General features: G+C 54.5%; 1 protein-coding gene across 4 annotated transcripts in view; it reads left to right on the top strand.

The window, feature by feature from the left end:
* The window catches only part of SLCO2B1 (solute carrier organic anion transporter family member 2B1), a 46358-nt gene that overhangs the window by 3592 nt on the left and 24581 nt on the right, over window positions 1-18185 (top strand). For 2 of the 4 annotated variants that reach the window (XM_045894445.3, XM_045894448.3), the window contains exons 2-7: window positions 8822-8952; window positions 10041-10178; window positions 11555-11717; window positions 14710-14949; window positions 15191-15289; window positions 17399-17589. In XM_045894445.3, the coding sequence (XP_045750401.1) occupies window positions 8822-8952; window positions 10041-10178; window positions 11555-11717; window positions 14710-14949; window positions 15191-15289; window positions 17399-17589 (962 nt within the window). Of the gene's footprint in view, window positions 1-8821; window positions 8953-10040; window positions 10179-11554; window positions 11718-14709; window positions 14950-15190; window positions 15290-17398; window positions 17590-18185 lie in introns of those variants that run through there. The other 2 variants (XM_054512130.2, XM_045894449.3) reach the window with 2 other exon arrangements.

Below are 18185 nucleotides of genomic sequence, written 5' to 3'. Positions count from 1 at the left end.
GGGAGGCCGGCAAGAGCTGGACCTCAAGTATGCTATTGTCATCCCAGCAGACCACCCGAAGCCCTGCAGGGAGGAATTTCCCAATGATGACAGCCAAGCCCTTCGTGCCTCCGACTCTTTCCCCCTCCAGAAGCTCGATAACCCCCTCCAGAAGCTCACTAGGGCCACACTGGGAACTGGAGCACTCAGGGCCCCCAGCCCACCCCCACCCCAACCTGAGCCCCTCCTCCCACATTCCCATGCTCCAGCCCCTGTCTTCTCCCTCCCTAAGCTTAGCTTGGTTTAACAATCATGTTTTTAAGCTGGGCCAGGCCTTGAAAGATGAGAAGTGGTTTGCTGGGGAGAAAGGACACTCCAGGCTGAGGGTACAGCATGTGCAAAGGCAGAGGGGTGAAAAGAATAGGATGAATTTGGGGAATGGCAAGCATCTATGGGGCCAGAGAATACTGTTCGCTAGGGTATGAGACAGGAGCGGTTCCCAAAAAAGCGGTTGACCTTTTGAGGCTGAGATGTCTGTTCTCACATGGTATAGATGGGGTGGGAAGGGAGGAGGGGCCAACTATTGTTGAGGACAACAGTGTACCCGGCATGGCATTTTCCTGCAATCCTACAAACACTCCATGAAACCGGCACTCTTCTCTCGCTTCCAGAGAAGGAAACTGAAACTGACATTGGCCAACTAAGCTGCCCAAGGTCACACAGCTCCGATGTGGCAAAGCAAATATTTGAATCCAAAGTCTTCTGACCTAGAGGGTTTCAGCAGGGACATGGTGCATCAGGACATAGGATGGGGAAGGTGCTGCCCTGGGGAGCTCACTGCTTCATCAAGGGGACTTGAATAGTGCAGGAGACTGACCAGCACTGCAGCCCAGAGGAAGGTCTGAGGGAACCTGCCCAGGAGGGGGTTTTACGGAAGATGAGACAGCAGGCATGGGCCACAGGCACTAGGTAGGAGGGACTAGCAAACTGAGGGCACACAGAGCAATCTAGGAGGTAAGAAGGGCTCAAGGAAGGAGTTGGCCTCACTGGCTTCCTTCTACCCCAATACCTCCGGAGAAGTATCTGTCATTGTTATGAGGGACGGATTGCCCAATATCTGCTGCTGGGAAAATTTCCCTTCCCAGGCTCAGGGCTATGGGTGTGTCAGTGCTGGAAGCTGGTAGGTTTTCCAAAAACATCTTAGCGCCTTTGTAACACTGTCCCCTCCCCCTATGTGGCATCTGAACACAGTTCCAGGGTAGGTTCTTCTTTTTGCTCTGTTCTTCAGATGCAGCATATGGCGGAGGCGTCTCACTCTCGCCGGGCAGGTTGCCCACTTGTGGCTTCTGTTACCTTCTTTCCGCTCTTGTCTCCAGACAGCCAGAGATCTGACTCCAGCCCGTATCCTCTCATGGGCTCTCCTAGAGCCCACAGCCTCCTAAACATCTCTCCCTTGGTGCACCACCCCCCCGCCCCACCACCCCAAACTCACCATGGCCAAGGCTGAACTCACCACCGCTTTTCAATCCCGGCCCTCAATGATGGCAGGCCCAGATGCAGAGCTGCGCCTCCCCGCTCCACCCCTGTCCCCAGGACTCCTCGGCCTCCTGCACTCCCCACAGCTGATCTTCCACCAAGTCCTGCCCATCCTACCTCCCCACTGTGGTACCTCAACTCATTACTCTCCTAGCCACTACCTAGCCCAGGCCCCATGGTCACTCGCCGCTCTGGACCCCACTCCTGCCTTCTCCCTGGTCCCTGCCCATCGCCTGACTCTTCCACTCTCCCCTCACAGGCACGGAGGTCTTCCCAGGTAGCCAAATCAGACCTCATCCCTGGGCTCAGAACAAAGCCCAGCCCTTCAACCTGGCATTCGGGCTCATCATAGCCCGGCTCCTCCAACCGCTGCAGGCCCAGCCCCCCACTGTACCCCCACCTTGGCCCCAGTGCTCCCCCTTGCCAGACCATTTGTTCCCTGAGCATTCTTTGTACTTTGATATTTCTGCCCTTTTCTCTGATGTTTCTTCCTTTAAGAAGCCTTCCAGAACCTTGCAATCTAGGCTAGGGCCTCTGCTGTGTTTTTGTAGTCTTGAAACTCCTTGTTACCTCAGTGAGCTCATGTCACTGGGATTCTGTATTAGATGTCTGCTTCCCCACCTACCCCCCCGCCCCACCAGACACTGGGAGCTCCCTGAGGGCAAGGACTGGGGCTGCTGGCCTCCGAGTCTCCAGCAGCCTGCCTCGGAGAGCTGTCAGGGTGTGTGGAATGAATCTTCATTGTTACTTCTAGAACCAGCAGAGACCAGTTCTTCCCGTGTGGAGACGCTGGGCAAGTCATGGTCCTCTCTGGCCCTGTTTATTCGCCCCTCAAAGGCTCAACCCAGCCCTGGCTTCCTGTCCAGGGGACTCCCCAGCCCAGTGTTGCTGTGGAGTCACAGGCAGATGAAGAGGGTCCCTGAAAACACACCAGGCAGGCACCCCCCTATCCCCACAAACAGACTCCAACAGGGCAAATTGAATCTTGGGCCAGCTGAGTATTGCCAGCTGCCAGAATGTGGGCCCAGGATTGCCAGATCTGCTAATCTTCCAGGAAAAAGCAAAACATCTGGAGTTTTATGTGAAATTTCCTGTTTTTAAATGCTGGCCACTAACTTAAAAACACTCAGAAAGCAAGCATTGTGCAAGCCCCCCAAAACACCTAGAAGCCAGAAGTGCGGCCAGGCAGGACTGCCATGCGCTGCCCAACTCCAGAGGGCACCGTTCCGTGTGTGGTGCACAGCCCATTCAAGTGCACACGGGGCCTTGGGCCCGGGCCTCTGTTACAACCTCTATCTCTGCTAGTTCTTTTGATGGTCTTGGCAAAGGGTGTGGGGAGAGGCCTTTCGTTCTCTTGTACAGGGAAGATGTTAGAAAAAAGAAGGACCTTGGAATGCCGCTGGTGGGATGGGGTGGGGGTGGGGAGAGGACAAGAAATGGCAGAGAGAGGCGTCCAGAGGGGTCTGTGTTGCTTCGGGGATAAGGGGGATGGGAGTGAGTGGTGCCGGGGCTGAGGCTCTCACAGGAAGGAAAACCGTTTTCTCTGGGCCCTGGTGGCCAGACCTGGAAATAGATTGCCTGGTGAGTTTGGAGCAAAGGCTGCCGAAACTGCTACTTGCAGGACAGCCTCCTGTTGACAAAGGACATAATACTGTGGGACCCTCACACAGGCTTGAGAGGCAAGGCTTAGTATTCCTATCGCACAGAGGCTCAGAGACATCTAGTTGCTGGCCCAAGGCCATACGGGGTCTAAGTGATCTTTGATTTTGCTCTCTGCTGGAGACAGGCTGGAATGTTCTGGAGAAAATGTGCCATTGCCTTGCCCTTCCTTGGTCCCCAGGATGTGAGAACCCTCACAGGCTCTCTTGGCATTTCCCAGCAGGTCCCTCCTGAAAGTTCAAATCTGGGCCTTAGTTATGAGTCCTGAACTCCCACTATACTCAGGTCCCCTGGAGTATGGGACTCAGGGCCCCACATGTCCTTCTTGTCCCCTCGTTTCTCTCTCTCCAGCCTTGCCCTGACAGCACTCTCTGAGGCCATTACCAGTGAATGACTGACACTCTATAAAGAATCAGCTGGTAGAATGGCAGACTCTCCCCATAAAACTACCTTAGACAAAGCACAGAAGGGAAGCCAGGTTGGAATAAGAAATGGCGGCATGGGGATTATGTTTCATTTGTTCTAAGGCCATCTTTGCAGCCAACCTTCTTGTGGTTGCTATTGGGGGCCCAGGAGTCAGGCAGATCTGGGTTCCGGTCCAGGCTTTGTCATTTACCAGCCCCAGGACCCTGGGTAAGTTGCTTCCCCTCTCTGTGCCTCAGTTTCCTCCTCTGCATCATGGATTCACAGCAGCTATCTCTAAGGGGTGCTAGGAGGATTGGTGAGTGAGCTCAGCCCAGCCCAGCCCAGCATACAGTGTTGCTTGGTCTGTGGTAGCCCCTCAGACAAGCCCCTAGGACAAGCTCCTCCAAGACCCTTCCTGTAGAGGATTAGGGTGAGCCAGAGAGCTGGGTCCCCCAGCCTCCCACCTTCTCAGCCCTCTGGGGTTGAACTTTCTCTGGATTCTCAAGTTCCAGATGTGGCAATGTGGCAAAGCAAGTATGGAAGCCAGCGTGGAGTTTATGGCAGGACAGACAGCTGACAGAAAGGCTGGCTGCCTGACAGGTGGTAAAACTACATTTACTGCACACCTGCTACACGTGTTTGTTCTGGTTCCCCACACGGTCCCGATAGAACCTGTTGGTAAGACAAATGCTGTTGTTTACTGTGAGGAGGGATAGGACAACTTCTCAGAGCTTTGGCAGTGATTCAGAGTGGGAGGTAAGGTCAATATTTGCTCAGAATTGAAAGTTTGTTTTAAGGTTGGTCCTTCGGTGTGGGGAGGGAGGGAGGGGGGGGAGGCTTGACTGGGATTGCGTAAGAATCATGATACAACAGTTTGTTGGTGGAAATAACAAGGTGAGGATTTTGTGGGGGAGAGAGTCAAAGAGTCGGAGACATACACTCTGTGGTTGGTTTCCCTTGAAGAGTCGAGGGGTCTTTCAGAAAGTTCCTGTAATGAACAATGAAACCATTTGTTTGAACTGGTCGGTCTGGGAAGCTTAAGAAGAAAAAATGCAAATGAAGACAGTGGAATTTTAAGGCCAAGTTCATATAGACCGTAAGGTGTGGTTTCAGGCTTTTAGTGTCAAGGCTGAATGTGGGGTGGAAGGATCTGGTTCTCAGTGGGCTCTTTGTGTCCTGGGATGTGGGGATTACAGTCCCTGCTTTGCAGCAAAGGGGCCACTGGTCTCAGGCCACACAGCAGGATTGCAGCCGCTGGGGACCCAAACCTGGGCAATGCCTCTGAAGCTAGTGAGTGTGCATGGAGGGAAGGAGTCCCAGGTCCTCCTTGTGCTAAGCTGGGGCTTGGATGAGAGGGAGAGATAATCTAGGGAGGGAAGGATGGTGCTGTCAGAAGGAGGCGCTAACTTGGAAGGGCCAGCTGCACGTGGAAGGGAGTGGGTTCCGTTGGGCCCTGTGGCCTGGGAGGCGCTTGAAGGTTATCAGGAGAGGGGAGGGACATCCTCAGTGGGGCCTACTGTGTCTCAGGCCTGGGCAGGGGCTGGATGCCCCACCTCCTTGAGGTAGATGCTGTCTCCTCATCTGGAGGGTGAGGCAACAGCTCAGAAAGGTGAAAGGGCATGTCCAGGCTCGCTGGGCTACCGGTGACAGAGCTGGGGTTCAGACCCAGGTCTGAGGACTTTGAAACGCACGCTCAGCCCCGCTCCTGCCTCTGGGATTGTCTGTTTGCAGCTGGGAGGTGGCTGGAGGAGGTAGGACTTTGAGCCTTTCCAGCAAAGAACAGGCAGAGAAATCTAGGCTTCCCTGGCGGGCTGCTCTCTGAAACCTTGGTCCTCATCACCGTGGATTCAGCTGGTGTGAAGCATGCTGATATCTGCCCATGGAGGGGGTCTCTACAGGCAGAGTCTCTGCCCTACAGATGTCTGTAGTCTCTGAGTGAACTGAAGGTTTCTGGCTGAAAGACGTTCAGGATGACTGACTAGCTAGCTAGCTCAGCTTGCCTGAACAGACAAGTCTCCTGAGAGACAGCCAGACCAATGACTAACCAGCTGATGGACATGAGTGGGCCTGTGTGAAGAGCCAGCCATGTCACCAACTGATAGGCACCCAGACCCCTTGCCTGCCTGCTCTGGGGATGTGGGCTTCAGCCCTGGGAACCACCTGGCCTACCTGGAGCCCCCAAACCTGGTTGCCCACCTGGGAGAGAAACAAATTGGGATTTTTTTCCTGGGGCCAGGTTCCCTATCTCTCCCCTCATTCCTACAGGCCACCCAGGCCCAGCCCAGGTTCACCCCCACAGTGGCCCCCTCTCTTGTCAGGGGTAACCCCTGACAAAATCTTCACAGGATGGGAAGACCACATGAAGAGGATGTACTTTCCTGGACTCAGGACCCTCCTTCCTAAGGGAGCTTTGTCCTTACTTAGAGAGTCAGACTATTTGTTGCCAGCCTACTCAGAGGCCTTAGCCCACAGGAAGAGCTTGAAGAGGCCTGGTTACCTGCCTGACCAGCCCCATTCAGTGACCAACTGACCACCCAATGCACTGAGTACTCCCAGAGGCCATGGCTTCCCTCCTTCATCCAGAGGCTCAGGCTAAGGACTAGCCCATGGGAAGGTAGAAGATTCTTTAAGTTGGTCCACTGATCTTCTGTCCCCCTCCCTTCTCCATATCCTGGACTTCTTTCAGAGCCGGGCCTTCTGGTCAGTGACTTCTGCCCTCCCAGACTCCGCTCCAACCTCATCACCTGCTTGGCCTGTCCCTTTGGTGGGTGTTCACTGCCAGTCAGGGCCACGCCACAGAAGAGCACTGTGCTTCTTCCCCTCATCAAACCTGCACAAGGAGCTTGGAGTGATGTTGAGGTTAACACTTGGGCTTGAGTCCCTGCACCAACGTTAACCAGCAGAGCTAGTTACCTCAGAGCTTCAGTGTGTTCATCAGATGCATACAGATAATGAAAGCACCAAGGCCCAGAGCTATGGGGAGACTTTGGGAGCATGGAGAGCATGTGTGTGAAGGCTTAGCTGCATTAGAGCATGTAACCCAGCTTCTGTCCTATAGGAAGTGACCAGTCTATGCTGGTGAGTGAAACCAGCGCATGGAAACGGTCCCATCAGTCTCCTCTGCGGGAGTCCACTCGGGAACCCCCTCACCTCCATGTCTCCTTCTAAGTGACCTCCGCAGAGCCTGTCCCTTCGCTAGGCCAACCCCTTATCTCCTCCCTGACAGGTGTCACTTTGGTTTCAATATCTCCTTGTTTCCCCTGAATCCTCATGCCCCCCAAAGGCACTCCTCCCTAGCCACACACGCTTCCATTTCTTCAAGTTCCTTAAGCTATTTGAATAGACATCTCTCCAAAGAAAATACTCAAATGGCCAATAAGTACATGAAAAGATGCTCGACATCGTTACTCATTAGGGAAATGTTAATCAAAACCGCATGCGATATCACTTCATACCCACCAGGGTGGCCATAATCAAAAAGACACAATAATAAGTATTACAAGGATGTGGAGATATTAGAAGCATCATACCCTGGTGGCGGGAGGATAAAATGGCGCAGCCACTTTGGAAAACAGTTTGGCAGTTTCTTAAAAAGTTGAACAGTTGCCACGTGACCCAGGAATTCCACTCCTGGCTATATACCCAAGAGAACTGAGAACATACGTCGACACAAAAATGTGTACAACATATGAATGTTCACAGTACCTGAAACCTAAACAAAATGTGATGTATGTCCATACAATGGGATATTCTCCAGCCATGAAAAGGAATGACGTACTGATGCCCGGGATAACGTTATTCTCTGTGAAAGCAGCGAGGCAAAAAATTACATATTGTACTATTTCGTTTATATGAATTTGTATGAAATATCCAGAACAGGCAAACCCAGAGAGCCAGAAAATAGATTTGTGGTTGCCAGGAGCTGGGGAGGGGGAGCACTGCTAACCTGTATGGGGTTCCTTACTGGGATGGTGAAAATGTTCTGGAATGAGTGGCGATGATGTGTGTCCTTTTTCATATACCCAAACCTACTTAATTGTGTGCTTTAAAAGGGTGGGGTTTATGGCATATGAATTATACCTCAGTTTAAAAAAATTCCTCAGGCTCCCAGGTACCTTGTATGAGGAGCGCAGACCCTTCGCCTCTGTGGGCCCTCCCTGAGTTTGCCTTCGGGGTCTGGAGGTGGAGAGTCCCCATGTCCCTGCCTGGGTCAAGGGTGTTCTTGCGTCCGTTTCCAGGCTCCAGAAGGAGCTTGTTGAATGAGGGGAAACTCCTATCAGGTTAAGAAACATATGAAACAATGGAGGAGGCTTCCACGGGAAGCGGGGCCCCAGGAGGGGAGGAAGGCCAAGGGGTTTGGTTTCCATTTGAGTGGAAGGGTGGAGTCTCCTGAAGCCGGACTTCCGAGCTCCGCACTGAAATGAAATGTCAGGAGACCCTAGGAGACGCCCCTGAATAGGGTTCAGCTTTGCTCTCACTGCAGTGAGTGGGATACAGGCATGGTTACCATGGTTACCATGGAGCAACCCAGACATGCCTAATGGGGCCAAGGATCCAGGTTCTAACCACAGCTCTGCCTCCTGAGTCATCGCCACACTTGGGGAATTCAGTTTGTCCAGGGTGAAGGAGGTGGTTAAGTGGGATGACCTCTGAGGGCCCTCTTTGCACCGACCAGCAACATGGTTTGGTGCATGAGTTGGAGATGGGGTTAGGTAACTCTAGGATTACACTCGGGGTGATGCCCTGTGGGGGCATTGGTATCTGTTCTGAACTACCCCCAGGAAAAACCTTTATGCTCTGACTATGGACCAAGCCTTGACCCTGCACTTGACCCTAAATCTGTGATCCTACCCTGAGCCAGACAGACCCACAGCCAGACTCAGCCTCCAGGAGCACCAGATGTCTCGCAGCTACAGGCCCGAGCGGGGCTAAGGCTGCATGTCCTTCCTGTCGGAGTCCATGCTTGAAGGGTATGGAGTGTGGCCGGCAGCTTCTCCCTAGAAGGAAGGTTTATGCTGGGAGTGGTATGAAGGTGTGAGACAGGAGGTCCCAGCTGGGATCCGGCTAGCGTGGGTGCATGGACCACGTACCCTCTTAGGAAGGGCCCTCCCATCACTGGGCCTCAGGAAGGCTGGGGGTGTTCAGCTTGCCACCAACCCCTGGAACACCCTGGGTGACCTGGGGCAGGACCATTCTCTGGGATTCCATTGCCACTCTCACCTCCTGGATGTCTGTCCCACAGGGCCAGTGGGTGAGGAGCCCCAGATACCAGGCAAGGACACCAAGGCCATGATGAACGCAGAGGATACACCTGGAGGCAAAGCCAGCCCAGACCCTCAGGACTCGAGGCGAAGCATGTTCTATAGCATCAAGGTATCACTCAGGGCCTGCCGGGAACGGGGCCGTGTGAGCCTGGCCGAGAAGGCGGTATAACTCCAGGCAAGCTGCTGCCTTCCTCCGAGCTTCAGTTTCCTCATCTGTAGAATGGGTGGCCGTGAGAATCAAAGGGATAATCTACTAAACCATTTAGCTTGGTTTGGGGCACATGTTCCCTCCTTCCAGAAAAGAAAGGGGGCTCTGTGGGCAGTGGGGGATCAGGCTCCTTGCCTCCCATTTCCCTAGAGGGGAAGAAAAGGACTCCAGGGATCCCAAATCGGTAGGAATGTTGGGGAGCTCTGGCTCCTCCAGGGGCAACCCTAAACATCCAGGCATCCCCTGGGTGCCAGGGCCTGTTTGGTCCTCACGGTAGCCCTGAGGGGTAGGGACGCAGTCCTTGTTATATACAAGAGGAAACCAAGACTCAGAAGAACAGTGAATATTTTTAAGCTCTGGCATAAACACCCTTCTTTGAAGTTAATTTTTCTTCTCCTGGGAATTCTGCCAGTTCATCAGGAGGGAGGCCCGGATGTTTGGGGCGGGCAGCTTGAGGATTCGGTGTGTGCAGGTGTTCTCCCAAGGGAGCTCTAGGGGAGGAGTGGGTGGGCTGGGGTGGAGAAGGATCTGGGAGAGCTTCCTGGAGAAAGGGGCAGGGTGGTGGAACAGGGAGGAAGGTGCAGCCCAGCCCAGGAGAGCTCTGAGGGTCAGAGTGACGCCCGTCATTCTTGGCCCCAGAAAGACCTTACTCTCAGTCCTGTGGGTCTCAGGTAGCACCAACATCCCCTGAATGTACCCAGGACAGTTTGTATAGTTTTTAGACCCGTGTGAGAAACCATGGGCTATTTCAGTAACTCTCTCTCTTTCTCTCTCCCCCTCCCCTTATTCTTGACTCTCTCTCTCTCTCTCTCTCTCTCTCTCTCTCCTGTGTGTCTGTCTCCTCTGACTGTTTCCCCGTCTCTATTCCTTGCTCCTCCCTTTCCCCAACTCCGTCTCTGTCTCCCAACCGCCACCCTCTCTAACGGAATCCCCACCTGTCTCCCTGCCCCGCCCCGGCCGGCCGACCCCCGCCTGGGCCCCCCTGGCAGTTCTTCGTCCTGTGTCACAGCCTGCTGCAGCTGGCACAGCTCATGATCTCCGGCTACCTCAAGAGCTCCATCTCCACAGTGGAGAAGCGCTTTGGCCTCTCCAGTCAGACCTCAGGGCTGCTGGCTGCCTTCAACGAGGTACTGGCCCTGGCGCAGCCGCGGGGGTGGGAGTTGAGGAGCCTCTCACCCCCATCTCCTCACCCCCCTCTCTCACTAACCTGACCTAAACCCTTCCCGGCCCGGTGCCCAGAGGCCACCCCGCCACAGCTTCCTCCCCAAATCTCCTTAGCCAGCTCCTTCTTCGTGTCCTGGTAGAGAAACTGACCTCTGCCCCCTTGTGAGGACAGAGGACAGCACGGGCAGTCCTGCCCTCGGGGCCACTCTGATGGTTGGGGTGTGGGGTATTGTAGAGCTGGTCAGATTTCCCATACCCACCCACTTTCCCTTGGGTTCCTTTACGTGCCTATTGCCTGTCCCAGGGAGGAGTCAGAGGAAGTCACTTCAATAGTAGTGAGATAGACTTAAAAGAGATCAAAGGCAGAACTTTGGGCGCAGTGGGTGGTGGCGGGAGGGAGCGATAGCATGGCATGGATGTTTTCTCAAGAGTTGCCCGGAGATCCCTAAGTCTGGAGCCCACAGCCAAGTGGGGAGAAGTGGACAAGCTGCTTTGGGGGGATTTAGAGATCAGGGTCCAGCTGTGCCCCAGTACCGCCCCCCCACCAGATGTTTTCCACCTCAGAGAAGGCCACTGTCTGGAGAACTCTTTCTTCCCTCCCCACAGCAGATTTCTAGGCAATTCTCTCCCCCTGGCCTGCCAACGACACAGCACCCCCAGATAGTCCTCAGACCCCACCTCCAGATCTCAGAGGTGGGAAGGAAACGTCATTACCTAGCTCTGGAACCTTGGGGAAGTCACTCCCCACCTCTGGGCCCCAGTGTCCCACCTATAAAATGCAGAGTGGCTATTCTTCTCGGGGTTGGTCCTCCTACCAGCCCTCTTGTGAATACTGCCCCCCTCCAGCAGCAAGGAGCCTGGGGCTCGGGGTGAGCACAGCAGCCCAGAAGCAGTGGGGTGGGCAGCCTGCCCCTTCCCTGCGAACTCTCTAGTCCCCTCCAGTGCCCACATCCTCAGTGTTTTATTCTAAGGCTTAAAATTCCAAACCTTAGTCCTCTGGCTTTAGATTTTATTTGTTTGTCTCAATCATGATGTCCCAGAAACTTAAAAACACTTCCCTTAACTCCTCCGTGTTCTAACATGGGGTCCAACCTGTTTCCCAGAATGAAATTGAACTGCTAGCCTTGTCCACACTGCCCTCATTTCTCTCCCCTAATGGGGGCCGTGGGGCCCCTCCTAGGAGGACCCAGATTCTGCATTAAGAGGGGCCCAGATGATTCTCATTCTGTCAGCTAGTCCTTTCGACTGAGGGGAGCACCAGACTGGTGATAGAAACAGGGGTGGTTCTGGTCTCTGGTGGCTCTGCTGCACTTGAATGGGTCCCCTCATCCCTTGGCAGGTGGGGAACACAGCCCTGATTGTGTTTGTGAGCTACTTTGGCAGCCGGGTACACCGGCCCCGACTCATCGGCTACGGGGCTGTCCTTGTGGCCCTGGCAGGCCTGCTCATGAGTCTCCCACACTTCATCTCGGAGCCATACCGCTACGACCGTATTAGCTCCGGTAAGAGAAGGAGGGCTGGGCTGGAGACGCAACGCCGGGAGCCGCCTTCCCATGCACCGGGCTCCATTCCCGGGCCCATGGGTCAGGATGGGCCCAGCTCCCCAGGGCACTTGCTGGTCCTCCCCGCTCCCTCGGTCCCAGCCTGGGTGGGTCCTCCTGGCAGTCCTGGGGAGTGGGGGAGTGGGGTGGTTCTGGGGCAGAGGGGTGTAACCCTCTGGGCCCCCCTTGGTGAGGGCCTGCTTGTGTGTCACTGGGTTTTTAAGGTGGGGCGAATTCACAACACAGCCTACTTTAGGGCCTGGCATACAGTGGGTCCTCAGGAAATGTTTGTGGGATAATAATAGTATCACGTACCACTTCTGGTATACCAGATGCTCTTCTAAGTACTCTGTGTGTATTAGTGCGTTTAACCATCTCAAGAAGCCACGACATTAATGAAAGAATGAATGAGTGCATGAACAAATTAAAAAATGAAAGCATTTTATTTATTTTTTTAAAAAGATTTTATTTATTTATTTGACAGAGACACAACGAGAGAGGGAACACAAGCAGGGGGGAGAGGGAGAGGGAGAAGCAGGTCTCCCGCGGAGCAGGGAGCCTGATGCAGGGTTCGATCCCAGGACCCTGAGACCCTACCCAAGCCGAAGGCAGATGCTTAACGACTGAGCTACCCAGGCGCCCCCCAAAAATGAAAGAATTTTAGGCAGTAATAGTGAAGCCCAGTGAGATTTTGTTGAGGGCCTACTCAGGTAGGTGCCTGTCCCTTGGAGAATAACCCAAGAAGCCTGAACTTCATTCCTTCAATATTCCATCCACCGATCCATCCACCCATCCAGCTACCCGCCCATCACCCATCTATCTACTCTTCCATCCATCCATCTCCCCACCCATCTATCCACTCTTCCATCTATCCATCATCCATCCATCCATCCATCCATCCATCCATCCATCCAGTGGTCCACCCAGTGAACCCTTAGTACAGCCTACTTTGTGTCAGACCCTCTCAGGGAACTCAAGACTCCAGGGAACTTCCAGCATGGGAGAGGAGACAAGAGGCAAACAAAAACCCTGCAATGTGTCACTTGTGTGAGGAGGGGAGCACAGGGGCCAGCCTGGCATCATGGAAGCCTTCCCAACGGGAGAGCGCTGTCAGAGAGCATCACCTCCCTTGCTCACACCCCAGAGCTCACACCCCAGAGCTCCTAGTCTGTGCCAGGACCCGGGGTGGGAAGAGGGAGCAGTACAACCAGCCCCATAAGCTCCCAAGGAGGCCCAGGTTAGAGGTATGGGCAGCTCTGCTGTAGCGTAGAGACTCCAGCTCATTGGGAGTCAGCCAGAGACAGCTGGCAGAGCCCTGAGTGGGGTGGGGGATAAGGAGAAGGTGGGCATTTCGAGTGCAGGGAGCCACAAGGGCAATGGCCAGGAAGTGGGAAAGTGGAGAGTGTGCGTGAACAGCTTAGAGGGGTAATCGAGGCCCGAGGGAAAGCCATCAAAAGGCCTGATTGGAATGCTGGGGGAAAAAAATACATTTCTGGGTCCAGAATTTTCACTTCAACAGAGCTTTTTCTGTGCAGGGTCTACACATTCTTCCTCCGCCCTGCCACACAACACCCCTCTGCCATGGGCACCCCGGGAAAGCCTGAGCGCAGCCCTTCTCCTGCCTGAGCCTGTCTCGGATGAGCACACTAGGCTTGGTGACCCCCAGGCACCCGGCCTGCTCTGGCATCCCCGACTATTTCATTCGCTCCTTCTTCATGCAGCATGAATTAGTTTCTTTATCACTAATACTTCTCTACCAGGCCCCCTGCAAGGCCCTGGCATCACAGGGGAGCAAAAAGAAGACAGAGCCCTGTAACAGTCATCACCTGAAATGTCTAGTAGGCTCTCTGCACGGGCAGCACTCACTCTCCATGTTCATGGCCCAGTATCGGGTATTAGTGGCATCCTCTTTTACAGGTGAGGAAACCGATGTTCAGAGAGGGGGGGATCTCCTCAAGACCCACAGCTCGTGGGGACATGGCATGTCCAGGTGGCTTGGCTCCAGAGCCCCTGCTCTGAACCACTGAATTATTTTGCTTCTGAATTCTGAATTTCTGTAGAACTTCCATTCTAGGAGACTCTTGAGAGGGGAGGAAACTGAGGCCCAGACAAGTTGAGGACCTCCATCAAAGTCTCCCAGGCTTCAACTCATGCAACCTTGGTTGAAGGTCCAGGCCTTTGACCCTGGTTCACATGGCTTTTTCTCAAGAGCCCAGCTTCCAGAAAAGGCTGGGCAGGCCACACAGAGAAGGCCACATCTACACCCACATTTGGGATAATAATAGCAAGGGTGTCTCTTTAAGTTTGCTTACCAAATATTGGTGAGTTACAGGGAGCAACTGTCTGGTGCTAAATAAAGAAATTCCCCTTTACTGAACTCTGCATCTGTGTCCTGAGCTGTCCTGCCCACCCAAAATGAAGGCCAAGGGCCCTGGAGCCTTCCACAGTCCAGCCCCAGCATCCCTCCCCTGCCTGGCCCTGCCTTCAACCCTGGCCTAGTCCCTCACACACTATGAGTCCTCCCTGCTGAACTTCTGCTTGTGCTGTGACCTCTCCCTGGAGCACCCCTCCCACCTTCTCTTCTGGAAAATCTTGTTCTTCTTGGCCCTGTTCAAACTCATCTCCTTTGACAGCCCCACCCCACCCGAGGGCCACGGTTGCCACGGAACTTCCACATACCTCTGCTCAGAAAGGTGGCATAGGGTAGTTGAAGAGCGTGGACTCGAAGCCAAGCTGCCTGGGTTCCAATCCTGGCTCTGCCTTTGCTAATTGCTGCCTGAGCATCAGTTTCCTCATCTGTGCAATGGGTGTAATGAGAGCACCCATCCCCTAGGTGTTGCAGGGAGGGAGTCAGATGGTTTATGTACACAGCACCTAGAATGGTGCCTTGCATCCAGAGCACGATGTGTTAAGAGTCTTAGCTCTCGTCATAATATTTTTTATCATCTCGTAGTGGACATGCCACAGGATTTTGAGGCTTCTCTGTGCCAGCCCACAACCTCGGTCCCAGCCCCAACCCCAGCCCCCTCCAACAGCAGCTGCTCAAGCTACACGGAGGCCCAGCACCTGGCTGTGGTGGGGATAATGTTCACGGCCCAGACCCTGCTTGGCGTGGGCGCAGTGCCCATTCAGCCCTTCGGCATCTCCTACATCGATGACTTTGCCCACAACAGCAACTCGCCTCTCTACCTTGGTGAGAACCGGGCTCAGAGGGAGGGCCAGGCTCAGAGGTCAGAGGATGAGAGGACTAGGTAGGGGCTGGGCAGAGTTCCTGACCTCTGCCCCACGTGGCCAGGAAAGGTCTGGAGAAGCCCTGGAGTTTCCTGGGCCTGACCAGGGGAGATGGGCCGCTCTTACCTGTTGGAGACTGGCCAGGCGCTGATCTGCAGAGGGAAGCCAGGGCCAGGGGGCCTAACCCAGGCTTTGTGTTGCAGGGATCCTGTTTGCAGTAACCATGATGGGGCCAGGCTTGGCTTATGGGCTGGGCGGCCTCATGCTGCGCCTTTATGTAGACATCGACCGGATGCCAGAAGGTGAGCCTCAAAGAGCACACAGCCGTCCCTGGGGGCACACAGCTGCTAGCTCACTGACCGCTGGCCTCATAGGAGACTGAGCCAGGGGGCTCACATCCAAATCCTAGCGATCCCGCTGACCTCGGACGTGCCTCTTAACCTCTGAGCCTCAGTTTCCTCATCTTTGAGACACTCTCCTTCCTGTCCACCTTCCCAAGCTGGGATCAGAATCCAGTGAGAAATGAAGATAAGCTGCAGAACACCACCAGATGGGCAGTTGTCTTGTCTCTGCTATTCTGATGCCTCTTCACCCAGTCCCGTCCCTGAGCTACCCCCACCCCAGCCTGCGCTCAGATACACTGCGGGGCAGACGGGCACATACGCTCTTGGTCTGTAGGGGGCTCCCATCTTCAGGGGGAACAAGACCCGGGTGAAACAGAGAAGCATGCAGGAGAGAACTTCTGGAGCAGGACTCAGTGAGCTTGGGCCTACTTCAAATGGGAAATTTACTGGGTGACCTCTAAAGACCCTTCTAGTTCTGACCACCTCAGAGTCTGGGAACCTGGGCCGAGTGCCCCGCTCAGGGAACAGCAGTCTCTGATGCAGGCATAGTAGGGGTGGGCCAAGGAGTGGGACCGAAGCTTGGTCTGAAGGCAGCCAGGAGCGGGGAGTGGGGAGGGTCCCCAAGCTCTGACACCCTGCAGGGAGTAGGAGAGGATTCCTCTCCCCTGGGGACTTACAGCAAGCCCTAGAAACCTCAGGGGACACACACGTGACTGGATGGACATGCCGATTCTGCTTCCTGTTCTCTGGCTTTTGCACGAGGGTGCCTCCTGGGCAGCTCTGAACAGGACTCACTAGGGATAGTCCTGCCCCACCTTCCTTCCTTCTAGAAAGGGGGGGGCCCAGCAGCCCAGCGTGAGCTCTGGTTGGTCCTTAGCAGGCCCAGACATGCCCCTGCTCCAGGAAGGTGGTGTGTTTTCGGGCTCTGTTGCCATCATCGTGGCAGATGCGGCTCCTCCACGGGCAGATGTGGTGCTCCTGTAGATGGATCTTCCTGCCCTTTCTCTATGGGGGATTTCATGCAGTGGGCAGATCATGTCTGCTGCAGGCACAGACGGGTGTGTGAGAAGCGGGGGAGTTGGGGAGATGCCTGTGCCTGGGCTCACCAGGCTGGCACAGAAGCAGGGGGAGGAATAGCGGGAGGAGGGAATTAGTAACAAAAGCCACCTTCATCCCCAGCTGATACGTGTGCTGAGTGCAGATTGTATACTCTGGCCCTGGCCAGGAGCGCTCAGGCCCAAGCACCTGGGAACCAACCCTACTCCTAGGCTTCTCATCATGCATCCGTGTGGTTAGAAAGCATTTGCAGATACTGTTGCAATTGAAGGAGGAAGTATCCGACTCGGCCTCGAGGTCAAGGGCTTGGTTGGGAGAAGCAGACAGGCCAGCCAGGAAGCACATCTGGAATAATATAGTCCTAATTATACCTGGGGAACTTGCTAAAGGGAAGATTCCTTGGTCACCTTCCCACTCCACCCCGTGGTAGTTTTAAGTTGATCTTGGGTATTTTTGACAAGCACCCTGGTGATTTTAATGACACAGGTCTGAGAAGCACAAAAGGGGTCCTAACCATCAATTTAATAATAATAATAATCAAAACAGTAACAGTAAGATGAGGAAGAAGAACATGTTTAGCTGTATGTTTAGCTGTACAGCACATACTACGTGCTTTACCTGTGTTGGTTTCTATGGTTCTCACAACGACCCTGTGGTGTAGGTGCTCCGATTGTCTGTATTTTATAGAGGAAGACCCCGAGGCACAAAGAGGTTAAGTAATTTGCCCAAGGTTATATTAGTAATGGAATTCAGACTCAACAGTCCATTTCCAAAGTCCATAACCTTGACCGCTACACACAGTGCCTCAGTAGTCGGAAAACTGAGGTCCAGGAGGGATCAAGGCCTTGCCCAAGGTCACACGGGACGTAACTGGCAAAGCCACACTGGAGCCTAGGTCTCCTGACTCCTGGCCCCTGGGGCCAGCTAGTGTCTCCAAGGCCAGTCCCAGGGTGGTGGCCAAGAAGGGATCGCCCGTCCTGACTCTAACATCACCATGGTCTTCCCTTCCAGGTGGTATCAGCCTGACCTCGAAGGACCCCCGATGGGTGGGGGCCTGGTGGCTGGGCTTCCTCGTCTCCGCTGGTGCAGTGGCCCTGGCTGCCGTGCCCTACTTCTTCTTCCCCAAGGAGATGCCCAAGGAGAAGCACGAGCTCCGCTTTCGGCGAAGGGCCTTGGCAGCCGCAGCCTCACCTGTCAGCAAAGTAAGCCCCCTCCATGGGCCCACCCTAGTCCAGGCTCCAGCCCCCACCCACCCATCCTCCCTTGTAACCGTAGACTTCATCCCTCCTGGGCACTGCACTTCACAGCTTACAAAGCCTTTCTGTCCAGGCTCCATCCACTGCACCCCCAACAGCCCCGCACACTGAGTATGTCCTGCCCCTTGCACGCTGAGGAGATTAGGGGCCCGAGGAGGAAGTGACCTAGCCAAGATCACACGGCCAGTGAGGGCAGCACTGGGGTCAGAACCCCAGCCTGTCCGAGTCCATGCCCTCTGTCTAACCATCACACTGTCTGCCTCTCTGCTCGTCACTTCATGGTTTCTGTCAGTTCTAAACGTGGTGTGCCGGAGCAATATTGAGAAGTAGGAGGAGGTGGAGAATGGTGGGGGGGGGGGCGGCGTCTGAGAAGAACTTCTCTGAAGGGGCAGGATTTGAGCTGGACTCTGAAGGATGGTGGAAGCCTAGAGAGGGGAGAGGGAGCATTCTAGATATGGACATAGCGTGGACAAAGGGTTCAGCTGTAGAAATGAATCCAGCCTTTCCAGAAGCAGTGAGGGGACAAAGGCATACTGAGGGCA

The sequence above is a fragment of the Mirounga angustirostris genome, unplaced genomic scaffold, assembly GCF_029215605.1.
Source record: "Mirounga angustirostris isolate CCGP_5_RB_7025 unplaced genomic scaffold, mMirAng1.0.hap1 SCAF_13, whole genome shotgun sequence".
NCBI classification, from domain to species: Eukaryota; Metazoa; Chordata; class Mammalia; order Carnivora; family Phocidae; genus Mirounga; species Mirounga angustirostris.
The sequence above is the reverse complement of the archived record's forward strand: the minus strand, read 5'-3'. Positions and strand labels throughout refer to the sequence as shown.